The sequence below is a fragment of the Amphibalanus amphitrite genome, unplaced genomic scaffold, assembly GCF_019059575.1.
Source record: "Amphibalanus amphitrite isolate SeventyFive unplaced genomic scaffold, NRLGWU_Aamphi_draft 000220F_arrow, whole genome shotgun sequence".
Taxonomy (NCBI): Eukaryota; Metazoa; Arthropoda; class Thecostraca; order Balanomorpha; family Balanidae; genus Amphibalanus; species Amphibalanus amphitrite.
The window spans coordinates 408940-435818 of record NW_024881715.1 but is presented as its reverse complement, the minus strand read 5'-3'; the positions used below and the strand labels follow the sequence as shown (position 1 = coordinate 435818).

The window sequence follows — 26879 nt, the reverse complement described above, 5'->3', positions numbered from 1 at the left end:
TAGCGGCAGACACTGGTGCGGCAGCAGGATTACGCAATCTAACGCGACGGATCGGTGCGGTCAAATCCAGTAGGGAGGTGAACATCTGAACAAACCGATGCCACTTGTCAGAGGTAGCCGAAGATGTCAGAACAGGTGACCAATCAAACATTGAAAGAGTAACGTTAAAACCATCAAAATCTAGTTTGCCACGGGTAGAAACTACACACGGTTGAATACGACGCTTGGAAACAGTGATTACAAAAACCAGGCTTTCAAAAAAAAAAACAGGCTTTCAAAAACCAGCTCCGACTCCGACTCCGACTCCGGCCAGAATTGTCGACTCCGACCGACTCCAACTCCCGACTCCGACTCCGCAGACCTGGCAGGGCTGCGGAGTCGACGGATTTTCAGTGACTCCGACTCCGACTCCGGCTCGGGTTTCTAAAATCGACTCCGACTCCGACTCCGACTCCGGTCACAACTGTCGACTCCGACCGACTCCGACTCCGACTCCGACTCCGACTCCGCAGCCCTGGGTGGCGCAGTGCAAGATACAGATAAAACACCAGCCCTTATAGGTACCTATGCTAGTTGCTAATTGTTTGCTCATTTCAGAGTAGGTCAGTAGCGGCGGAACACCTTCTGAATTAAGGGGGACACTGCCGACTTTTGGTCAGACATGTGCATGGATCCGAGTGATAGATCTATGATCTCAGTGGATCTCGAAGCAAATTACAGGTTGGGATCTATGATCCCACCGGATTCGGCGTTAAAAATACATCTTGGATCTATGATCTCATATGATCTGATGATAAACTAAGAACATGGATCTATGATCTGAGTGGATCCCACCAGGCACCACATTTGAAACCATGTTTTAAAGAGTCTCTATGCCAATAAGTGACAAAAACTATGGATTATGATGTGCGATCACATAGCATCACTAAAACAGAACGTTTGTGAGTTGAAACAAGTGCTTTTTTGGGATATATGTGTTGACAAAAGATAAGTGAGGATCTATGATCTCACTGGATCTCAAGCAAAAAAAATGAGACACGGATCTGTGATCCATACGGATCTCTCGATAAATACAGAAGTGGATCTATGATCCCGTCGGATCCGAGATCAGGATCCGTGGGATCAGATCCCAGATCCATTTTCTCGGATCCATGCACATGTCTGCTTCTGGTCCCATTCTTTCCATGCATCACCGGCACCCATAGGGCTAATGTTGCCAAAATCAAAGGGGGCACGGTGCCCCGGTGCCTTCCCCGTTCCGCCGCCTATGAGGTAGGTATTGACCTAAATTCACATCAAGATATTATTTGATCAATTTCCTTAGGGTATTTTATCAGGGTATTTACTTGACTTAAATTAAAATCAAGATATTATTTTATCAGTATCACTTTCCTCAGCTTTCCTTTTATCGTTTATTTTGCACATCCGCTACAGTTGTAAGAAACGTACTTTTGCACGCTCTGCAACAAAAGTGGGCACTCTAAATATTACCCGTACTTGTTACCATTTAACCAGCTCTACGTTCCCCCTCTGATTAATACCGTAAATTTTTGTCTTTAACTTCTTCAATGTGTCTTTGTTCAAAATAAAAAAGTCATTTTAACCTAGCAAACTCAGCAAGCGAGTTGAACGTCGCTCCATTAATGAAATACTCAGTAAATAATGTGAGCGAAGTTTGTTGTCATTACCCATTACTATTGTGTGTTTGGCCGAAGGAGTTTTGGAGAACGCGTGTGGATTTACGATTTCGTCATGCTGTTTTGAGATGTGTTGATATTCTGACAGTGACTTGAATTTGGGTGTGTTGTTAGTGGAATATGGGCGTCGGAAATTCAAACTTTATTTGAGATTCAAGTTGGATAAGCTCGTTTCCGAAGCCGAGTGCCTGGTGCTCTCGATCTCGCTGGCTCCGGTCGTTCTGCTACTGGTGGACATGAGGAAAGTACTAAGGAAAGGTGAGTCAAGTGGGCTACTTGCATATTTAATTGTTATTATGTTGCGTGAATCGCTGGGTAACCTCTGGCTTTAATTGAGAGGTTAATGGTGCAAATATATGGAAAATGTAGTGCGCATGGCGGCCATTTTTGTTTGGTAATCATGCGCTGCAAGACGCCAATCGCTGCTCATTTGTGACAATCGATGCGCAGTAGACATCGCAAATTGGTTGGTTTATGGTTTTATTGTCTCTTTTTTGCGAGCTTTCTGCTCAAGATTGAAAGCATATGAAATGTTGCATGCATTTACTAGGCTGTGCATCAAAGTATTTGCCTGTATCTCATATTTTTTTTAGCTCTCACATTCCACATGCCTTAGATTCCAGGGCTTATCTTCATCTGATATTGCTTCATTTGATTATTCTCAACCAGAGTAAATAGAATAAACATAACAGAACCTGACTTAAGTGGTGATTTCATCCTTTTGCACAATTGAAGAAATTTACTTTAAGTGACCATCCCACCTCTACATTAGTTTTGAGTTTAGATAGCCAAATTGGTGGCCATGGCCTGAAAATACCAGTTTGGGTACTCACAAAATCGAAAAATGCTTTAATTCTGATATATGGAATTTCAAACTTGCAGTTTTCAGATTCTACAGGGCTAATGCATTGAAATGCCCCCTTAGAATTTGTGACGTCAGCAGAGATCTAACGATTTTTAAATCTTATATCTTCGTAAATCTTAGACTAAAACCATCGTTAACACGAGGTGGTATACACTGCTTTGCGTGTAACATCTGCCGCACTTCAAGGCTGCCAAATTATTGCTTCCAAATAAGTTGCTAGGGACAACGGAGATCCCAAAAAGTAAACTAAAGTAAAAGCCTAATATCTTTAAAACCAGTGAATATTTTTCGGTGAAATTTGGTAGATATTCATTTTTGATCTTTCCCAGCTAAGGGACATCACTTTTATGCCAATTCATTAACTTTTTTGAAGGTGGGAGCCAGGAGGGTCCTTTTAACAAAAACTTGGATGGAGAGAATCAACACACCCTTCTAAGGTTGAAAAGTGAGACCAGACATGACATTTATTAGGTGGTACAATACTTCTTACACAAAAAAAAATTGTAGGCTACCTATACTACACCCAACCACACATTGAGGTAAGCTGAAGCCGGTTATGTAAGGTTGGGTTAGGTCAGGCTAGGTTAGGTTTTGGTATATCTGCTGGTAGTGTAGGTACCTGAGTTTCTAGCATAAACCTGCGCCCTACTGGGAGGGTGTGTGAACACCCCGTGATTTTTCCTTGAATATCTAAAAAACTGTGGTGCTCCACGCCACCTTATCGCGTCATCACACTATCATATTTCAATTCTACACGTTGTGAAAATTTCAGATCAAGGTCATTAAAGTTCAGGTCACCAGGTCACTTCAAGTGACCTCACCTAAAAAGTTTCAATATCTGCCATAGCTAGTCAATTGACTGATCGTTTTGAAACTTTCGGTGGTTGATAAGAGCAACAGTATGCACAAAATGTATCTCGCAATTTTGATATCGGTAATTAACCCGCGCCCCACTGGGGTCTGTGTATAACACGCCCTACTGGGGGGGGGGGGCTATTCATAGCCCCCCCTCCTAACTCCGAAACTACTGGGCCGATCGTCAAAATTCAAACGGCGTCTGATAGCCCCGGAAAAACTGTCGAGCGAAACCTAATTTCATTGACCTCGAGGTCACCGATGACGTCACAGGTCAGGTCAAAGTAAAAATTATTAGCACTTTGGCTTGTTCACATTTTGGGCTCTGGCCGCCGTCTTACAAGTCAGATCAGGCTCATTTTTGGTCTCCACACTCGTGAACAGATGCTCTAGATACCTTGCGGGTACCAAACTTGTACTTTGATTTTCAAGTCAGGGTCAGGTCATCACAGGTCACGAAAATATTATATCATGCGTCGGTCACGTGACACATGTTTTATGGTCCATTTAGGCCATAGATTTCGTATTTGATGTCGTCTATGTCATTCGAGGTCATTTTGAGTCGAATTTAGCTTAGGTCAGGTCACTTTCAGGTCAAAAAAGGTCAAATTTTGAAGTTGAAATTTTTCAACAAAAAAGGTGTCTATTGGATGCAGTTTGAGCTCAGGAACACGATGGTGCCATTTATATTGGTGTATGATGCCAAATACGTACTGAAAAATTGATTTGAAAAATTAATAATTGTGAATTTTTTGCAATAATGCGTATAACTTAGCCATTTTTGAAGATATTTAGCTAAAACTTGCTAGAGTTAGTCATAATCATGCGTTCTGTCACATATATTCCGGTTTTTTTCGAAAAGTCAAAAACTTTTTGAAAAAAATATAAAAACATAAATTTTGAATATTATTATATAAAATTTTCAAAATTTTCAAAATTTTGAAAATCCGAGATGGCAGTTTGATAGCGCGGTCAATTCTGAGTTCTTTCATGCAAAGAAATTGGATCTAGCCTAAAAACTGATCTCTTGGGAGCGATTGCCGTGGTTCAATGTTTTGCGTCGAAATCGGACGAACATGACGTCACTCTGACGTCATTTCCGGCCGACCTATGGTAGCTACGAAGTTCAAAATTTGACACAAGGTGTCAAATTGATGCAGCCGAAGGTACTGAAAGTTTGGCGTTGATCCGTCAAGCGGTTTGGAAGTTATTGCAGAAAAACGGGAGGGGGGGGGCTATAAATAGCCCCCCCCCCCAGTGGGGCGCGGGTTAAAGATCAGGCTAATTTTGCGACCTCCTCATTGTAAGTCAATGGGAGAAAATTGAAAGGCACCTCTTTTGGATAAAAGCCATTCTGAATACTCTCAAACATTGAATTTTAAGTAACTCTGACACACAGAACATGAAAATGGTACATGTGACCTCTGTTTATGTCCCTGAGGTCATATCAGGTCACACAGGGTATCTATCTAACAGTTTTTCGCAAATAACTTTTGAAAGAGGCATGCTAGTGCTATGAAAACGCCTTAGACCTGTTCAGCTCGAAGATACGGATGAAATAATAATAATTGTGCCACATAATATCGACGCGTTTTTTTTTTCCAAACCCCACATCTGTACTCCCGTGATTTTCCGGGAAGAACAAAAGATACCTTTTATTTTTTTAAAGTGTCCAATCATCCGATCGTGATCAAATATGTTTGTTCATTAGCTTGTTCTGGTGTTGCTTTAGCTGCCAAGACAAACTTGAGAAAATCTGAGTGACTGTACCATTTCTATCAAACTTGTTAGAAATTCACAGGACAACAGGTGTGGGGCTCGGAAAAAGCGCTCCATATGCAACAGGACCCTTTCTGGTCAGGTCATGAACTTAACCTGAGGTCACATTTTTTAGTTGACATTTCAAGGTCAGATTATAGTTCATTCGATGGGTGTTGACGAGAGGAACACGATGCCTGCAAAAATAAGTTTGTGCAAGGTTTGAGTCGAAAGTTATTGCAGTAAAACTGTTCCGCAAAATTGTCTTTTTTGGCACTTTTTGCCCCCTGCAGGCAAAGCCATTGATATTAGGTCAAATCTGAGGGAAAAAGGTACCCAGGAGGAGCATTAATCGGGCTATCAAATTCGCTTTTCCGTGGCGTTGTAGCTCTATTGGTTCCGGAATGATGTGTCGGCATCCTGAAAATTGTCTACATTCGACCTGGAAATCGACGAAATTTGACCTAAAATGACCTCTGGTGACCTGATCTTTGACCTGACCAAAAAAGTAATCGAAGTAATTTCGTCACCATTTTTTACGCTCTTTCGAACACCGCCTTCCGCGTATTGCTACGTGGCCCAGGACCCGAGTTAAAAGAGGGGGCGGGGGGCTGAAACACTCCTCTCCAACAGGGCGTGGACCCCCAGCGATTCCATATCCTTGCGTTATTTGACATCCTGAATCCAAATATGATGCTTATTTATGACGCAACTTTTTTAGGTCATGTTCTTGAGAAATGTAGACGTCAAACCACTGAACAATGCTGATAAATAAAGCCGAAATATTTGGTTATGATATTTAGTTTCCTCAGCGAAGCCCGTTTGAAAACAATTAACATTTTAGAGATCTATTTACCTGAGGAAAAGAATAATGGAGATTTGTCCTCTTAAAAGATGTGATCTCTAAGCTGCTATGTAAGAGACAGCGATTCCTTTTAGCGTCCAGTATATTCCCCACGAACTGGGAGTTCCGCACGAATACAATTTGACATGCTGGGAGCCAGGTTGTGCGGCACAGACGGCTTGATTTTCGACCATGCCCGTTTGAACTGTAACGGCAACGCTCTGATGCTGGCCGCCGGCTTCTGTTTGTCCAGGTCCTGCTGGACGATTATTAATCGATTATTAATCAAGAACAAACCTGATTGAGGAGTTTTGGGCTATCGTCCGACGATAGCCCAAAACTCCTCAATCAGGATTAGGTCTGTAGGGTAGCCGGCTAGCATCTCCTTTCTTCAGAAGTCTGGCATGTTCGATTCGCACCAACGCTGGCTTTGGCAGAGCGATTACCTGGCGCACCGTCCTGAGTCAAAATGCATGTCGATCTTCCATCGACCATGCGTCTGCTTCGAAGTGAGTCGCTTCGCTGGAGGCTCTTGTAGGTAATGAGCCTCAGAGAGCTCTTCCAATAGCGTCTCACGGTCCTGTCTGAAGATGGAATAGCCCTTGCTCGTAAGCCGCTTGGCCAATTTTGTCGCCAACTGGCAGTGGCCCCTCTTTCCGGTCGTCTTTTTCAATGCGATTTCTTTCACGGTCGAAATGGTGGACGAAGGCCCAAACTGGAACGATCAGCAACGCTGCCAGCAGCCGTATGCTTGTCCCACCAATACCGAACTGTGCAACAGATGTCCCAATTGATTAGCATTGGCATGCTATGTCATTTCGGCCTGGAACATGCCGACTGTCTGGTTCAGCTCCACAAGATCGAAATTTCGGACCTTCATTTTTCGACGCGGCCGTTCGGGTGGACATTCAGTGCGAAACTGGCCGTAGCTCGGTGATCCGGGACCCGAGTTCCGCTCGCGACCTCATATCCCGCTGCCAAGGACCGTGCAATGCAGGGGTGCAGTCAGAACCGCTACCCATTGGGGGTAGAGACGGTTAGGGACCGGGAAGTGTTGTCATAGGTAGAGGATAAAACTTTTGCCGGAACCTGTACACCTATATAAGTTATATAAACCTAGACCTAAACCTAGTTAAAAAAAAACCTAGAAAATTGGGTATTTATTAACAAAAGGTCCGGTCGTCGATCATATGTGCCACAAATCCTATGTGCTACGAATATGCAATGGCAGAAATTGTGGGTTATATAATATAACCCACAATTTCTGCCATTGCATATTCGTAGCACATAGGATTTGTGGCACATATGATCGACGACCGGACCTTTTGTTAATAAATACCCAATTTTCTAGTTTTTTTTTTTTGCTATATGGTTTGTGACGATATGGTGTGGTTTTACATTTCTGAGTCTAGGGTGCACAAGGGCGATTTCAGCCTTTCCTAACGTAAACACTGTAACCTTATTTTGACTCCATACAAATGTTTTACAAATTTCCTCATATGGCTACAAATTACAAAGATTTGAGCTAAAACATGTTCCAGGATGCATGCCTTATGGTGCAGCTGCAATTTCTCATTTCTCCGAGGGACATGGGATGATCCCATAAAAGGAGCAAAAGTAATACAAAATTACGAGAATGGTGGACTCTGCACGGTTGATATGAATGCATCTATGAACAGCACGAAACAAACGTGGCTTAAGAGACAAAACACCTCAAATGCGCATGGAATCAGTGTTTTAAGCTCAAGTTACCAAATATTGAAGATATTCAATAAGATGGAACTAAAATGCTTAAAATGGTTGCTGATGACACGAAAAACCCTTTTTGGAAAGACGTTTTCGTGGCATTTGGCTCATTCAATGCAGTTTACAAGCCAGAAGCGCCTTCATTTCTTTCGAAGAGTTCTTGGTTTTCAGATTATGCAAAATTTAAAGGATCAATAATCAGAGACTGGAACCGTATGTGGGTCAGATTTCTCATAGATATTTTCGACGAAACCACTAGCAATTGGTATACTAATGATTCGTTAGAAAGCACTGACAATGTCAAAATGGCATTTCTTAGTTAAACAAGCTTGATGAGAAGCTTACCAAACATATTAAACTCTGAGTTAAGCGGTGGTACGTGCCGCCCCATAATGCCATTAAAATGAATCTCAGATTAAATCACACATCAAATGGTGGCAGTGACGAATCGGCGAATGCCAGCCCGCAAGGGTAAACAGATCACACCCTTTAGTACAGGCTTCATTGCGATCACTTCATTTTCAGGATTTTCTTTTTCACGCGGTTGTTGCTGTTTTGTTGTCACTATTGCCCTTCGGATGCATGATTGATCGCAAAGTTTCATGATCGTCGTTCGTAAGTCCCGTCTTCTCTGTCATCGTTAGATATCTGTTGGCCTAACATGGTCTAGCTCTACAGTAACTTCTCCATCTATTTTTTTTTTACGAGGTCAATGATTGAGGTGACCGTGGAACAAACTTCAACGCTTAAATGTAATATCCTACAGGCTAAGGCTTACATAGGAGGAAGGCACCAATCTTCGTATTCGTTGGCAATGAGACAGAAATATTTATGGAAAAAAACGAATCCGTTCCGCACGCTTAGTTATGTTGGCCAGCTGGTACAGAGCGCGAGAGTCTCACCAGATCCGAGATGGCATTGCTGCAATCTCTTGCGATACGCGAACCGCTGCTACGCACACGCTTAACACTCTCATATCGACAAAGCGGGGACTGGTCTGGTGAAATTGTCGGATGGTGGGTCCGTGGTTCGGTGTGGCAAGCTCGGCCTAGCGGGCATCCGCACTGAAAGCACTCATTCTTTCATTCATTCATTCATTCATTCATTCATTCATTCATCCATTCATCCATTCATCCTTCGAGATTGATATTTATGGAAAAAGTTACTATATTAGCCGTAACGCATGGGTGTGCTGTAAATTAGATAAATTCTTCGTAAGATCATTCAGTCGGGCTACCTACCTATCATAGTGTAATAAATGACTTATTTATTACACTGTGTTATTTATTACACTATGTACCTACCTTAAGCTTAAAATGAACTTATGAAAAAAATGAGATGGACGAACTTTCGTCGTGTAGTCTAATTCGTTTTGTGATTAAATTAATATTTTCCATTCTAGCGTCTGGGCAGTACTGAGTACGCGATTCGTATTTTGAGCGGTATTGTGATTGACAAGTTGACGCATAAACTGGTATGAATAAACACAGTTCAAACTTTGTGAAATGTTTTCATTTATAGTGGTTTATGCGTTCCCCATTAGCTTAAGTCACTTTATTCCAATAGATGAAATTGAAGAATTGGCTGGTTGAAGTGCCGGAATGAACATTTGATACTCACCGAGCGAGATTTACCACCGTCTCTATTGTGAACTTAAGTATCTCTCGGCCCCAGTGGCCAACCAGTTGTTGTCAGTGAGGCATGACTGGCGGTTGGCACACGCAGTTCTCATAGTAGATGACTCTGGAGCTGTCTTCCATTTGCTCTTTGTGATTTAGTGATATGTAGTGGATTGTTTCTTAGGTCTAGGTCTATGTAATATCTTATTAAAACCAGTACCGATGCTACCAGCTGTTCGTTCGTTTCGTTAAAGATAGAACTGACTGCGAATGGGTCTAGGATTGCTTCTCCTGGGTGGTAAGTGGTAACGCAATTCTCACTTTGTTTCAGGCATCAACTGACAGCAACAATGACGAGCAAAGGAGGGGTTCCTCAAATTATGGTCTTTCGACCAACCTACGAGGAATTCAAGGACTTCGCAAAGTACATCGAGTACATTGAGTCGCAGGGCGCCCACAAGGCTGGCGTCGCAAAGGTCTGTTTCTTGAGGTCGTCAAGTCACATTTTCCCGATATTTTTCTGTCAATGAAAAGGGAATTTATATTCAAATTTTCCACTTTTGTGACAGTTTTTTAATAAACCCACTTATTTGCTCAACCACTAGAGGTTTGCGGTCTGATTACGGAGCGAGCGAAGCGAGCGGAGTCTTTCCTTAGATTAACGGAAATTTCTGAGTATGAGCGGCCGGCCGGCCGGCCGTGGTCACGCTTTTGCGACGCTTATATCTCAGCAACCACTTGACCGATTTACACGCCGTAATTTTTGTAGGGTAGCTTCATTCCTTCTACCAAGTATTGGACTATTCCCGATGCATGCGGGTGACCCCTTATGCACGTGCCACGTGCAAAACGAAGAGGTGTCACTTTTGTAATTGTTGCAATATCTCGGTAACTACTTGGCCGATTGCGCTGAAAGTTGGCATGTAGTTAGGCACCCACTAGGCACTGCATATCCATGTGCCAGAGTTGGGGCGCTGCTGCACGTGCGCACGTGCAGGGGTCGATTCCAGATCTCGAGAACGGCTGGACCGATGGCTCTCAAATTTGGTACATGGTTAGGGACCGGTTAGTAGGGTGCCGTGCACAAGTCAGTTGGGACCCATTTTGCACGTGCGTTCGTGCAGGGTGCCGCTTCCAGATCTCGAGAACGGCTGGGCCGATTGTGCTCAAATTTGGCATGTCGCTAGAGACCGGTTAGTAGAGTGCCGTGCACAAGTCAGCTAGAGGTACCCCCTCGAAATTTCGCACGTGCGAGGCTCACCCCCTCGCTCGCTCCGTTAGTCGCCCCAAAAGGCGTTATACTGGTTATTGGTGTTTCAAATCAGTCGTTGACTCGAACTAATTGACTTACTCGCTAATCGAGTCATCATTCTGCATATTGTTTTGAGACTTTCTTTCTTGACAAGTTTTTTTTTCTTTTCCTGTGTCTTTAGATCATTCCTCCAAAGGAATGGGTTCCCAGAAGAAATGGCTTCAAGGTGGAAGATATAGGCGACATGGTGATCAAGAATCCCATCTGCCAGGTAAGACCATGCGTGGAACATGGAATAAACCATTTATTGAAACACAAACAGCTAGCAAGGGCGTTTGCCTCAGTCCCCATTTCGTCTATTATGACGCAGCAGCTTCGTTACGGTTCGGTGTGTGTGCGTTCGACGTCTGACCAGGCGTCTCTTCGCTGTGCCCTAGCCTCGCCCCCTCCCCATCCCCCCACACACACACACCGATTGACCAGGCTTCCGTCCCCCGGGATCGATAGTGATACTAACCACGAATCTATGGTAGTAGCCGCCGTCTAGCTTGTCATCTCTCCGCGATGTCCACTGCCTGATTGCCACCCATTGATCCTGTGTACAGGGTGTCCGGAAAGTCCTGGCGCTTTTCAACATTGTTAAGATAAATGCCTTTGGTCCATAGATACTCAACAATAGAACGAAACAATGACCAGGAACACCAAGCCACATCCTTCTGCTAAGTGCCCATTCATTGTAACCACCGTCTGTGCCGACGACGGCCTCGACGCAAGGGCGGAAACGCCTGCGGGTTTTGACGGTGCAGGACATTTCCTGTCCTCCCATGCTGTCATGATGCGAGTGTTCAGGGACTCCAGGCTGGGATGAGAGGTGGCCTAGAGCTTATTCTGCAAAACGCGTAGCATGCCTTAGTCGAGCGGGTTAAGGCTGGGATAATAAGGTGGCTTAATCTCATTTCACCACGGTGATCTGGTCCGCCGAGCTCCTCTGTCAGTTTGGTTTGGACGGCAGCGGCGTTGTTGGAGGGCGCTCCGTGCTGTTGAAGTGCGACATGACCCTTAGGGCAAGTCGCCTTGATTGTCGTGTCCAGGAACCCCTCGTGGACCAGCCTATCAGTCATTTATTTGACCTTGACGAAGATGATGGGACATTTGTGTCCATCAGACCCAAGATTTTCTTCGATTGCCGCTGAAATGCTGCTTCAGTCTCAGCAGCTTTGGCATACCGTGGTTGTAGCTGAGTGAGAATATTTTCTAAGACATTTCCGATCTGGAGTGCACCTTTGCCTGCTCAACCGTTCGCCGGGAAACGCCGCATCGCGTTGCAACTCGCGCCTCGTTCAAGCCGCACCGGGCCCCCGCGCGCGGGCTCTCAGCGACAAGGCGCATCTTCGCCCATATACCTAGCACTGAAAACGGTTTCAAGGTCATATTTACGCGACCCCTAGCTGAGCGGTGAACGAGGGGTCATATCTGCGGTGATTGGTTGAAAGTCCAATAATCACAGCGCGCGTTAGACGACGTCCAAAAGAGGCGCCAGAACTTTCCGGACACCCTGTAGTATGTAATGTACATATATGTCGGATGGGACTGCCGTTTACCCTTGCGTCATTCGTCTACAGGTGGTGACTGGCCGGCTCGGCTCCTACACCCAGATCAACGTGCAGAAGAACGCCATGACGGTACGCGACTTCTACCGCATGGCCAACAGCGCCACCTACCAGACGCCGCCGCACGACGGTCTGGAGGACCTGGAGCGCCGCTACTGGAAGAACATCACCTACGTGTCGCCCATCTATGGTGCTGACGTGTGCGGCTCGCTCACCGATCCTGACTGTGACGTGAGTGGTGTGGTGAGGTGTGGTGTGGTGTGGTGCGGTGTGGTGTGGTGTGGTGTGAGGGATAAAGTGTGTTGTGGATAAGTGGTGTGGAGGGGAGGTGGGGCTAGAATGTTAGGCTTACCCTGATTACCAATCCGAATAGTTGAAAGTTCTGGGATGCAATGCGACTTAGTTATCGTAGATCAAAATTTTTACCGTCCAATATTTATGACGTGACATGTAAAAAGAAAATCTAGTGAACTGACTATGGTCTGAGTCACTGATCCCCTATCCGCTGATGGTGTTTTCAAAAATCCGTCATGGCTGCCAACAGGTGTGGAACATCAACAAGCTGAGAACCGTGCTGGATTACGTGGAGGAAGACTACGGTATCAGCATTGCCGGCGTCAACACGGCCTACCTCTACTTCGGCATGTGGAAGACCACGTTCGCCTGGCACACCGAGGACATGGATCTGTACAGCATCAACTATCTCCACTATGGAGCGCCCAAGTCCTGGTAAGAAATAGTGGCAGTTGGTGGAGCTGCTTTGAATCAATTTCGTACGCAGCGACCAACAATACCACCAGTACAACTTAATGACCTTACTTACGACCAACAGTATAGGGTGTTCACTAAAAATTGACACAAACTTTGAATGACTGCACATCAAAAGTGAAGCAAGCTATTACGATGCAACTTAGCATGGAGATAAAAGGGACATTTTTGTATCATACCGAACATACAATTTCATGGGTGTAATGAAAACAGTCGCGTTGGAGGTCGTTTTAAATAAGGCCCACCGAAAGCCAATTGGCACGCTTTCCCAAAATAGTACGTCAATGGGAGAGTCTGGCACGTACAAATACCTAATGAAAGCTTAAAATGTCGAAATTAGTTACATACCGTATGGTGGGACGAAAGTTCTAGTGGGTGTGGGAGTCAGAAAATCTGAAGTGGTGCAAATGTGAAGATACTGACGAAAGGAAAGGTCGGGGCCCCGAAAATGCACGTGGAGGGGCTTTTTGGCACCTCACGATGCAATGCTGCCGATCAGTAAGGTATTAACTGTGCCTAAGCGAAGAACATATATCACACCTGAGGCTAGGATGAGTTACAACCGGCATAAATGATTTCTCGAAGCGACTGGGAACAACATAAGGCAAGAGAAGTAAACACACAAAGGTCAAGAAAGCGCCACAAATTGCAGAAAACGACCGATCTATTTAAGGAAGAAAAATCATGTTTTTGTCAAAGGGCGACAATTTACTAGACAATGGAGTGTTCTGTAGTGATGTTATCAATGATACAGGAGCTAACGTCCATTTAGCATCCTAGCTAACGCTGGATGCCGTGGTACGTGTGTTATTTCAGAGCATATCATCAGTTCGACTTTATTCCTCCAGGCCGGTCCTTTACAATATGATACTTTCTGAGTCAAGTGTATTATTTAGCACTAGAGGTTCATGCAGAACAACATATGTAACCAGAAGGTGATCTTCTGGTCCGACCTCGCGCCAGCACACTAATCAAGGGGCGCCTTGGGGGCTCCGGCCGATGTAAAAATTGCATGATTGAAACAAGGCCCGATAAGCCATTTGCCACGACTGAAATTAACAAATGAGTATCTAATGTGATTTGCCGAAGGCTATTACGTATATTGGTGTCTTTAAATTTGATATAAAATATCAACTGGCTGCTCATTACCGCCATGAATTGGCCAAATTCACGGTCCACTGGTGCCAGACCTTGTGAAAACACTTACAAGAAAATGTCCAAAAAATGACCTACGGGAATCGGGCAAATCTGTTGACGCTCAACGGTTTGCAGCAGATGCAATGTGCATTACAACAATGCCTCGTTTGTTTAAATCGGTACATTTTTACCGAAGATACAGCCTGCTAAACTTTGTCTCAATTTTTAGTGAACACCCTGTACAACTTAATGAGTGCCTGCAGCTCGTTTCTTTTGTTCGTTGCTTCGCTTTTTCCGAGCATTACCCGTCCGATTCAACTCACAATGCACAACTTAACTACGCGAGGTGTCTTTGCAATCACTTTCTTTGTTTTGTGTTCCATCGAGCCTACGGGAAAGCACACTACACCCTCAATCGAGCAGGGTGTAGTGTGCTTTTTGCATGTTATTTTTATTTTACTTTATTTTTGCATGCCTTGATCAATAAACGAAGTGATGATGATGATGATGATGTATCCTGACCGCTCCCCTGGCTTCTCTGACGCTCCGCCTGTATTCTGACCGCCCGTCCCCACTCCCCAGGTACGCTATACCGCCGGAGCACGGCCGGCGATTGGAGCGACTAGCCGTCAACTTCTTCCCGTCCGAGGCCAAACAGTGCCAGGCCTTCCTGCGGCACAAGATGTTCCTGCTCAGCCCGCAGATCCTCAAAAAGTACTCCATACCCTTCAACAGGGTAAGTGACAAGCTGACTATTTTTGGTGAATATAGGACTCATGATGGTCCATATATAACGTTATTCGGCGATGAATAGATCGCGTTTCCGCCGCAGTTCCCAAGACGTGGCCACCGTGCTGCATTTGTCATATATTTGCTTTTCCCTGTATGTATTTACATTTTTTATCTTATTTCATCATGAATTTTGATCTAGTTTGAGGTTTAACGGTCTCAATGGATCGCTGCCCGTCTCATCCTGTCAGACTCTGTGTTCATCATTCCTTTGTCTGATTTTTGTTTTGCCTGTTCCACAGATCACCCAGGAGGAGGGCGAGATAATGATCACGTTCCCCTACGGCTACCACTCGGGCTTCAACCACGGCTTCAACTGCGCCGAGTCGACCAACTTCGCCTCGCCGCGCTGGGTCGAATACGGCAAGCGGGCCACCCTCTGCCACTGCAAGTGAGTGCCACTATGATATTTGTGGTGGATCTATTGTGGTAGTTGGAACTTGGCCTTAGAATGTCGGAGAAATGATGGTACCTAATCATATTTCACATCAGATTTCGTTCAGGTCATTGATAGCAGTACCAAATTGACATAAACGTATTCACTTAGGAATAAACCACAGCCAGCTGCAGGTAACTTAGTGAACATGACCTTCCTGAGACTAGCTTATTCACTGCCGATTTTCTCCCGTCTAAGATAATCTTATCGCGCACTTTGTGTAGGGTGATGCCCCTTTTATTGCTCTCAGTAAAATTCAGCCATATTTGTTCCACCTTATCATTGCACTATTACATATTGACCGGCGCTCGTTTTCTCTTGTCAGGGACGACATGGTGCGTATCAGCATGGACACGTTCGTACGCCGCTTCCAGCCGGAGCGGTATGAGCTCTGGCTGGCCGGAAAGGACGTGGGCCCGCACCCGGAGGACCCCAGCCGCAACACGCCCGCCAACAGGCCCACGCACGCCGATGTGGTCTGCAACAAGAGGTGTGTGCCATGAGCTCACAATGCCTCGGGCCTGTGTGAGACGGGATTTGAGTGGCGGTTTGAAGGGAGGGTGACTCGGGTGTTGATGGTTGGATGGTTGTGACTGTTGATGTTGTGGAATTGGGGTAGGTGGCTGTTTTATGACAGGGTGTTCGTGGTAGGCTGCCTAGTTGGAGTGTGAGAAAGACGGCGCCAAAAATGTAATTCATTGAACGCTAATTTACACGCTTGCTGTTAGACTCTGGTGGTATAAATGTAAGGTCCACGACACAAAATGTTATAATTCCATGAGGCCAACATTATGGTCGTATTCTTTATAATTAATATGATTTATTTGCGCCGAATGTCAGTCAGAAGCCTTGCAGACCAAGACTAAGCCTCACGCTAACCTCTGAACCGCTCCTCCCTCGGCAGCACTGAGGAGATGGCCAAGGTGACTGCGCTGATCGACTCGCAGCAGAAGCGTCACAAACGTCACCCGATCCACAAACGGAAGGGCTCCGACCGGCTGGAGGGCGACCAGCAGCTACTGGCGCTCAGCGACCTCTACGAGCGTGACGAAGACTCTGGTGAGTACGGCGGGTTAAGTGGGATGGATACCATGATTGTGGTAGTCACAAGAACTAGAGCCTCAGTAGCTGGATAAGCCCTGATAATATCTGAGATCGCATGGTGGACGCTGATAGCTCAGACAGCTTGGTTGTGAAAACCGTCATCTTTAATCCTGATCGTTATTCCTGCCTTTCTGTAACATTTACTTACCTTGATCCTATCGCCCTGGTTTGTATGTTGTAGTTAATACTTATCTTACCTGTCCTGATTTCTAAGCTATCATGACTAACCGCATCCTCCACTTCCTACATTTTCCCCTGCCGTCACTCATTCAGCTGACCGATCTCTCTGCTGCATTTCAGACGGCGATGACGGCGACTCAGATGACGATGATTACGAGGAGGAGCGCCGTCCGCGCCACAAACGTCACCGGCTCTCGTTCACGGCCGCTGACGGCTCGCCGCAGCTGCAGGCTGAGCCTGTAGTAGAGCTGGAGCGTCTGGATTCGATCACTGGCGGCAACTGTGACGAGCCCCACCAGCGCCACCGCAAGCGTCACCTGGTGCACGGCAGTCGGAGGATCACCTTTGAGCCGACCGGCGACGGCGCGGCGCTGCGCCGTCGGCTGATGGCGGCCGTTAGGCACCGCCGGCGTGCCCCGGACCCGACAGTCGCCGCTGAGCTGCAGAAAGCGCTGGCAGAGGCCGCCCAGGAGCTGCCCAAGCTGTTAGATGTGAGCGATGAACAGCGCGAGGCGGCGCGAGAGGCTGAGGCTAAGACGCTGGCAGAAGATGAGCAGCGTCGACTGGAGAAGGTGAAGAAGGAAGAAGAGAAGAAGGCGGAGGAGAAGGCAGCAGCTGCTGCAGCTGCCGCGGCTGAGGCAGTGGCTGAGATAAAGGCCAAAGAAGAGGAGCGGGCGAGGCTGGCCCTGGCGGCGCCGGGCCCGTCTGGGGTGAGCTCTCGTCCGTCCGCTGCGCCCGCTGACAGCTCCGGTGTACCAGTACGCAGGAAGTCGTTCAAGAAGGAATCCAAAGACCCGAAGACAGCGGCTGCGCTGGAGGAGTCTCGACTAAAAGAGGAGGCAGTGATTCAGAACATTCTGAAGGCAATGAGAGAGGAGGCTGGCTCCTCGGGTGCTGTGTTGGAAAAGAAGTTCAAGATTCCGAAGAAGTCGCGTCAGCCGTTGTCGCCCGAGAGGCGATCGTCAACGGATGGCGGCACTGCGCCTTCGACTTCTCAGCTAAACGGCTCTCACGGCACGTGGCCCAGCGACTCGCGGCCAGCGCCGCTGCCGCCGCCGCCGCCCGACCCGACCGCTATCGCCACTGCCACGGCCGCCTCGCAGCAGCCGTCTTTTTTAGCGGTGGGCACTGGGAGGGATCCGGGGGGCCTCCCAGTGCGCGCCGCGACGTCGGCGACCACCGCTCCCCCTGCGCCGGTCCGGCGCCGCCTGCCGGCCGGCCTGCTGCACTGGCTGCGCCACCTGGTGGGCTGCCGCTGGGACCGCACGGCGCGCCGCCGCCGGCTCACCAGACTGCTGGACGAGCCGCTGCCGGAGCCGACCCGGCGCGGCCTGCTGCGCCTCCTCAAACAGACGGTGGCGGCCAGCGGCTCGGCGACGCCGCCGCGCTCTTCCGTGGAGGGCTTCAGCAGCAGCAGCAGCAACAACACCAGCAGCTCCTCCAACACCACCAGCAACAGCAGTACCCTCCCGCTGCACAGTCCGCCCCAGCCGCCGCCGGATGGGCAGATCAGCGCCAGTGGGAGAACGCAAAACTCTGGGATAGGGACAGAGGAGACGGTCCATCCCGCGAGCTTGAACGACCGTGGGGTGACGCCCGCGCTGATGGACATGCCTGGCCTGATCGGCGCCGAGAGTCTAAACCTTGGACTGGCGACCGACCTGATGCTCAGCACTGGGGCGGTGAGCGCGGAGACGGTCGGCCTTGGCGTGATGAGCGACGGGATCATCAGCGCTGGCATGACGACCGGCGAGACGGCCATCCCCGTGCTCCAGCCCAATCCCGAGCCCCCGCCGGCCAGCCTTACGGCAACGGACATCCAGAGCCGCGGGGTGGCGAGCGTCCACACAGAACTCGCTGGGACAGCGGTCAGCGGGAAGGAGAACAGTGGGGCGGCGGCCGGCCCGTCAGAACTCGCTGGGACAGTGGTCAGTCCGACAGTCAGCACTGGGCCGGCGCCGATCACAGAGATCCGGCTGGTCGCGCCGCCGGCCCTCCCGCCGGTCCCCGCGGCCGCGGAGGGCCGCCCAGAGGTCACGGCGCCGCCGGTCCGGACGGTGACCACTGGCGGCACCGGCCCCGACCCGACGCTCACCACCAAGGTACAAATTGGCCGCCTCAGGGAGACGCTGTCGGTGCGCCTGCGTACGGCCGCGGACAGCAGCCTGTGCCGCCCGCCCACCGCGGCGGCGGGCCCGGCTGGCGGCCGGGACCCGACGGCCATCATCTGCACAATCGCCACCGCGCCGGCGGCTGGGGGCCCGCCCCGCGCGGCGACCAGGCCGCCGGCCCCGGCTGGCAGCGGCACGGTCGCGGTCGGCCGGACGGCGCGTGGCGTGGTGACGATCGGCAGAGCCGCTGGGGCTCTCGGCACGACAGCAGCGGCAGTGACGCGTCCTCCGCTGCCTACCGGACTGATCAGGGACGCGTGGATGGCGGCGCCGGCGGCGGTGTCCCAGGGGCCGCCTCAGACGCCAGCATCAACCCATGGGCCGCTGCTGACATCGACCGGCGTCCCGGCCTGCCGACCGGCGGTCCTGCCGAGCGTCTCCCACTGCCGACCGACTCCGGCGGCGGCCAGCGGGCCCAGGACACCCCCGCCGAGCCGCCAGCCGCGGCAGCCGGTGGTTCTCTCACCGGACAAGGCGCGCCTGCTCAGGAGTCTTCTGTCGCAACTACGGCAGCACTGCTCGACCTCTGGCGACAGCTGTCTGCCGCGCAGCAGTTCTGGCAGCAGCAGCAGCAGTGGCAGGCCGCCCGACACATGTCCGGTGGTGGACTTCAGCAGCAGCAGCAGCAGCCCGGGCCGCGCTGAGGCGCCGCCCCCGCCGCCGCCCCCGCCGCCGGTGCTACCGCCGGTGCCAGTGCAGGCGCCGCGGGCAGACCCGCCGCCGGTGGTTCTCCCGTCGCCGGCCGAGGCACCCGGCCTGGAGCTGATCCACCAGGCGATGATGCAGCTGGAGAACGCTAGTCCGTCGCCGCCACCCCCGCCCCCGCCGCCATCCTCGGCTCCTCTGCCGGTTGTGAACGACAATGTTCCAGTAGTGAAGACGGAGCCTGCCCATGACACGGTGGAGGAGCAGAGGCACACGTCCGTCGACTCCGAGTCCGACGGAGATGACACTGCCACAGACTCAGACAGTGAGGTGAGTCATCTTAGCTATGTTATGCATGAGGAAACTTAGGATCTGATAGATTTATGTCATATTATACTGCAGATTCAATCACGGAACTTCGTCAGGAGGTCTGCTTGTATTCAGCCTAAGTTTGATGCGGGAGCCTATAATAGAACGTGTTCTTGGTTGGTGTCGTGTTTTGTGTTGTTCGCGCTGTGCGGAGCTACTATCCCCATATCAGCGAGAAGGGAGCTGGGGTGGGCACTGGGCACCCTGCGTTCTCACTAGCTTTCAGGTGTCCTAACCCAGGGTATATTGAGTCCATGTCCTGAAATTGATTTTTCGGAGAGTGTGATTGAAGCCGCGAGGACGTCGATATCGGTGCGGAGCCTAAGCCACTAAAGATCCCTTACCTAAATCTCTTAAAATTAGCGATTTTCATTGGCAATATTGACTAATACCACCTCAAGGCACCTCAAATGGTCATATATAGACACAAAGTAATGCCAATTTACCCCTAGTAAAATACAAAATTCAAGCATTCACCACAAACACCAAAACAACACTTTGAAGATGTCTAGTTCTTGTCCATGACCGTACACAACAGTCAACAACAAATATGCTTCAACAAAAATCAGCCCAAGAGCCAGCGGCTATCACTAAATATTGACGTCATAAGAGGGATATCATATCGAGCAAGAGGACTGATGTAAAAAAGCAGACGTCCAAACAAAGAGGTGGAAAACAGTTCGGAAAATTAATTTCCATAGCTTCCTGTTATGAAATTCAATTAAGAAAACTCCAAGGTGGACGCTGAATTTTTCTTGGCTGGAAAAAAATGTGAAATCATTGTGCACTTTTCAGTTTTGTACCGACGTCGATTAAATGGGAATAACATGGTCAATCGACGTCCCCAACATTGCGTGTATTTTTAAGCCAAGGACGACATACTTGAATTAATTCTGTTGAAATTCGGTAACTTTATTCTAATTCAAACAGATAAACATTAAACTTTTTCCCCAACCACTATCAACATATGCAAATTAAATACTTTTGAAGGACATGTTCAAGGGGCAGCGCTAACCCGTTACTGTGACCTTCTGAGGGGAAAAAATAATTAAATATGTTACAGTAATTTGATACGAAAGGTATGTTGCGTGCTTATAGTTAAATGTCCAAGTAATATATTCGCATGATTAATTTTTATCTATACACTGCACAGTTACTAAAACTGAAAAGTGGAAAACGACGTCCTCAGATCCCTCTATTCCGACATCTTTTCTCCTTCATATGGCAGCATCACCTTCACATGGTAAAGGAAAAAACCTATCCATATCTGACGCACAGAAAACGAAAATAAAATAAAACCGCGTTGTTTACTGTTGCGGCAGGTGGCCAGGAAAGGGGAGTTGAGTGTAAGAGTGGGTTTGTGAGGACTTAGGATATATTTATTGTCATTTTGCATAGCCGTGTCTTTAGGCTACAGAGGTGATATTTCCTTTTGTTAGTTTGCTTTTGGTGTTCGATATACCTATCGACTTTTATCTGTCAGGGACGTCGTTTGGCTTTCCGGGACGTCACAAAGAGAATCTGTTAGGTGTGGGTTTCCACCCAAATTCACGAAAATCAAGACACTGTATTGAGTCCTAACCGCCCTATCTCCCGCCAGTTGGACGAGGATCCGGAGCCGTGGCTGGCGCCGTCCGCCGACTGGGCGGCCCCTCTGACCGGCCTGTGGACGCCTCTGAAGGACCCCGGCGACCGCTCAGACCTCGTGCGGGCCCACAACCGGCAGCGGAGCCGCGTACCGCCTCACTGCGCCGTCTGTCAGCTGTGGGCGCCGCCGGCCGCCCCCGCCCCCGCCCCCGCCCCCGCCGGAGCGGAGCCGCCCGCCGCCGCACCTGTCTGGTCCAGACACCGACGGCCGTCTGGCTCCAACACCGTCCCCACAGGTAAGCAATATTTACTGATATTCGCTTCTTGTTGTCCTTTTACTCATAACTTACCACTTTTCTGTCTGATTGCTTCGTTTGCTTTTCTCCTTACGTATCTGAGCTTGGATGTTCTGCTTGATTTGAAAAAGCTCACTGTAAATATGCCACCATTCAATAAACATTGCAGGCTCGAAACCCGTTTTGAATCCCCTCTAGAGCTCCTGGCGTTCCAATGTTCGGAATGTGTGTCGACATGGCGCTCGTATCTCCCTCAGACGTGGCTCCGCTGCTGGTGTGTCGTCTGTGCCAGGCCTGTGTGCACGCCCGCTGCTACGGCCTGCCGGACGTACCGGCCGAGCACGGCTGGACGTGCTCACCGTGCTCTCAGACGCAGCAGCAGGTGAGAGATGCTCAAGGATGGCCTCTGGGCTGTCGATATGGTTTTGGGGCTTAGTGGTTTCATTATTCTAACATCTCCTTGGGCACAGCTATGCTAGAAAAAGTGTACTGCTAAATTGTGCTATGGTGCTTGCTTACGATGATCATCCTGTAATTGTCATTCTCTTGTGTACCACCTATGCGTTCACCATAAGTTATTAGCCACATAATTATGTGTGACTCATGGACCCCGCGCCTGATTATTCAGAATACCTCTTCTGTCCACTCAGTTCTTTAACTCCGACCCTCCCCCCCCCCCCCTCCCCAGGCCGGCCTTGCCGCTCCGTCCAGCTGCGCGCTCTGCTGTCTGCGCGGCGGCGCCCTGACGCTGGGAGCTGATGGTCGGGCGGTCCACCTGGTGTGTGCCGCTCTCCTGCCGGCAGTGGTGGTCACCGGGCCGGGCGAGAGGACAGCCACGGCACCCTTCGATAGACACAGGGTGGGTGACGGTTGGCAAAGAGGTGACAAGCTTGCGAAGAGACGGCAACGTATGCCTTACTGCCTTTAATGATGTTTCATAAATGTAATTCGCCCATCACCTAGCTATCTGGAGTTTTTTTTTTTCCTTTTTTTGCCGAATGTCCGTCGATGCATCATAAATGTAATTCGCCCATCACCTAGCTATCTGGAGTTTTTTTTTCTTTTTTTGCCGAATGTCCGTCGATGCATCGTAAGAGACAAACGGGTAAATATGTGTTCGCTGGTTCATACCTGCTTTGATAGCGACATCCTGCTTGCTGGTCTCGTCCCTCCAATCGGATAAACCTATGTGTCTGTTCGTACGCCCCTGACCGTTTGTATCCCCCTGTGCCCCCGCAGCGTTGCGACTACTGCGGCCAGTGGCGCGGCGTCGGTGTCCGCTGCAGTCAGCCCGAGTGTGACGCGCTGATGCACGTTACCTGCTGTCAGGCGGCCGGCGGACGGTTCTGTCCCCAGCCGGCCGGCCTGGCGCCCCTGGTCACCTGTCGAGAGCACGCCGGGCCGCAGGTGAGCCTCTGTCGCCCCCGCCTCCGCCGCTGACGGCAGCCAATGCACCCTGAGCGCCGGCCGACGCCTGGTCGACGCTCTCCTTTCACATTGGGACAGTATATCCGGCTGGGGCGGCCGGGCCACCCGCGAGACAGGGCTGGGCCCGGCCGTCCGCACGCCGTACACGGGGGGTTCTGTAGGGTAGGGGAGGGCGTGGTGTCAGCGGGGTGGCTGCAGCTGTATGCAAGCTAGTGGTCTGTTCTTCGGTGTCAGGTATGCCAGCTGTTGGAATTAGAGTGTAGTTCAGTGTTGGGTGGCAGTGTGGTGCTCACTACTCCGCCCAATTAGGTTGGGATGTTTTCTCATGCACGGTACTCCTGTAGACTGTGGCTTTGCTTTCCATTGATCCAGTTCGATTATAATTTATATGCGTAGTTGATGCTCAATTATGTACCTAGCTGACGTGATGCACTTGGACAAATTAGTGTGGTGTTCATTGCTCCTTTGTGTGACTTTGCAAGTTTGCTAAAAAAAAACTCACATCATCCCCCATGTGTTCCTGTGCTGACCTGACCTACCTCCCTGTTCTACCCAGGAGTCGGGTCTGACGGTGGGCGAGTTGGTGTGGGCGCGTCACCGCAGCGGCCTCTACCACCGCGCGCTTCTCGCCCAGCTCAGCTCGGAGATCATGTACACGATCCGGTTCGAGGACGGCTCCGTCAGCCGAGACACGTCGCCGCAGCACATCGCCGTGGGTGACGCGGGGGAGGGCGGGGGAGGAAATATGGAGTTATTGAAGAGTTGGTGAAAATTGGTGCTTAGGCCTGAGTTTTACCAACAAAAATAGCCGCCTTCCGGTTTTTTTTTCTTTTTTTTTTTGCTTAAGACCGCTAATGCGTAAATGCGCTGACCGTAAATGCGATGGGAACGTAAGCGGATAGGACTTTACCGTTTACGCCCGTATGTGAAGCGGTCTTTAGAAAAAAAATCCGGTAGGCGGCTATTTTTCTGTTGGTAAAACTGGCCTCTTGTTCAAATTCTGATTACGGAGCGAGCGAAGTGAGCGAAGTCTTTCCTTAGATTAACGGAAATTTCTGAGTATGAGCGGCCGGCCGGCCGGCCGTGCGGACGCTTTTGCGAGGCTTATATCTCAGCAACCACTTGACCGATTTACACGCGGTAATTTTTGTAGGGTAGCTTCATTCCTTCTACCAAGTATTGGACTATTCCCGATGCATATGGGTGACCCCTTATGCACGTGCCACGTGTAAAACGAAGAGGTGTCCGTTTTGTAATTGTTGCAATATCTCGGTAACTACTTGGCCAATGCGCTGAGAGTTGGCATGTAGGTAGGCACCCACTAGGCACTGCATATCCATGTGCCAGAGTTGGGGTGCTGCTGCACGTGCGCACGTGCAGGGGTCGTTTCCAGATCTCGAGAACGGCTGGACCGATGGCGCTCAAATTTGGTACACGGTTAGGGACCAGTTAGTAGGGTGCCGTGCACAAGTCAGTTGGGACCCATTCTGCACGTGCGCACGTGCAGGGTGCCGCTTCCAGATCTCGAGAACGGCTGGGCCGATTGTGCTCAAATTTGGCACATCGCTAGAGACCGGTTAGTACGGTGCCGTGCACAAGTCAGTTGGAGGTACCCCCTCGAAATTTCGCACGTGCAAGGCCCACCCTCTCGCTCGCTCCGTCAGTCGCCCCAAAAGGCGTTATACTGGTTTTTATTCGATTGCTATTCGATTATGTCCGATCGTGGTGATGTCATATTCTAGGTCACTGTCGTATTTTGTCTCTAAATGGATATTTCAGTGTTATTCTGACCATGCTGAGCTCACTGATTCGGGGTCTGTTTTATGCCGGTCAGAAGCACGTGAGTCACCTGATGTCGTAATATTCCGATGTTTCGTTGATTATTGTGAACGTTTCACATTACTTAGCTGTGCTGTCAAATAATTATATTTGTTTTATCCGATTTCAACACCGTTCAACGAGGCAAGAGCAAAGTTCGTATTGTTATGAATATGTCTACCCTTTGCGAAAATTTACCGGCTGACCCTCATCCATTAGCTGCTTCATCTCTGTTTCAGCAGTTGATATTAACGAGGCGCATGTCAATAGGATAACCTTTTTTGTGCTTGGATTTTGTCCTTTTTGTCTGTGCATGCTCGTGCATTGCTATCGGTATTTTGTATGGATGTTTTGGTTTTCTTTTTTTAAGTGGAATCCATGCGCCTTATTACATCATCTATATTTCACTGGGCTTTGTCACTGGGGTGTTCTTTTTAATCACACCTCGACTAACCTTCCCCTTTTCCTATGTCAGAACTACAACTGCACGTCGGACGGCGCGCCGCCGCTGAACGCGCGCGTGCACGTACACTGGACGGACGACCGCTTGTGGCCGGGCGTATTCTGCGGCGAGAAGACGCACGTCCAGTGCCAGGTGGTGTTCGACGACGGCTGCCGCCTCAGCCTGCCGCGCAGCCGCGTCTACGGTCTGCACGAGCAGCTGCCCAAGAGGATCGCCAACAAACTGGTGAGGGAATGTTGATTCAGGCAGGACAACAATGTTGTAACTATGATCGTAGCGTGACGTGATGATGATGGTTGTGATAGAAGTTAGAGCTCACGATGTTATTTAATTGATGGTGTTTTTCATATCGTCCCCTGGGTCTAATCAATCACTAAGCTGGCACTAACAAAAGCAAATGTTTCTTTTCGGGAATAAATTTAGTATAGCCCTTCTTAACTGTTGTGGAGTTGGATGCGTTTCGACTTTCGACCAGCACTTCTGTCCACTGACACGGCCTTGTCTGTTGTCTTTGACAGGCGGACAGCCTGGAGCAGCAGGCGCCGCGGCGCGCGCCGGCTGCCGGCCGCCGCCGGGCGCCCAAAGCCAACCGGCGCTACACTGACAGCCTGTTCGCCTGAGTCCGATCTCAGCTACACACCACCGCCCAGTACAACGCCCCTTCTCGGCGCGCGCCTGCCTGCCCGTGCGCTGCCCTAGCTGTCCGTCAGTGTGCGAGTGTGTGTGCGCCTCATCGCCGCCCCGTGCCGTGCCGTGCGGCCTGTACATAGGGGGGCGGCCTGTACATAGCGAGCAGCCCGCCGTTCACTCTCATCGTCTCCAGTTCACCTGTATTGCGTGTTGTTTGATTGGTTACTGCCGGCATCCTGCTTCTGCCGGCTCGCTTCTCGCGCTATTCTGTCGGGCTGGGCCCGTCCGGGTCGCCTCATCACCGGCTGGTGCGGCGCCGTCCGTTTAAACCTCACTCCTGGACAACATTGTGACTGGCGCCAGGCTGCGCCTGTGCCGGGGTAAAGAGACGTGTGTTAATCCCGAGCCAGATGACCCGCGATAACCCTGTAGGGAGCTGACCCCACTGTGGAGACTGTTCCGCTGCCGTGCCCCGCTGGGATGTGGGGGGAACCGGGGCGGGCCGGCGCCCGCCTCCGCTGCCGCGTGCTGTCTGATTCGCCGCGAAATCCAGTCTGTATGCAAGACAGGACGTGCACCTATTACGGAATGAGTTATATCTGAGGAATATAGCGTGAAGTGAATCCAACTGTTTTTAGTTGTGTGCTCGATTTCCGTGGATGGCAATATCGGTGGGGATGGTCGTACGTACTGTTTGGAGATCATCCATTACTTAGTGATTGAACCAGCCACAAAGTAGCGTACAGGTCACGTTATAGTTGCGTGCGTGCTGATACTTCGGCCTATTGGATGCTGGAACAGAACGCCTACCC

The 26879-nt window shown here is 49.6% G+C and overlaps 1 protein-coding gene across 1 annotated transcript; it reads left to right on the top strand.

Annotated features, from left to right (window-relative positions):
• The first annotated feature begins 1699 nt into the window (after nt 1-1699).
• Nucleotides 1700-26690, top strand: LOC122385474 (lysine-specific demethylase 4B-like). The gene is made up of 17 exons (XM_043373797.1): nt 1700-1955; nt 9716-9860; nt 10818-10907; nt 12259-12477; nt 12791-12975; nt 14734-14887; nt 15183-15331; nt 15702-15866; nt 16281-16435; nt 16781-19806; nt 21446-21728; nt 21986-22110; nt 22417-22587; nt 22968-23135; nt 23713-23868; nt 25450-25662; nt 25956-26690. Exons 2-17 carry the CDS (start codon nt 9735-9737, stop codon nt 26055-26057), a joined length of 5487 nt encoding a protein of 1828 aa, XP_043229732.1. The 5' UTR covers nt 1700-1955; nt 9716-9734; the 3' UTR covers nt 26058-26690.
• Nucleotides 26691-26879: the final 189 nt, after the last annotated feature.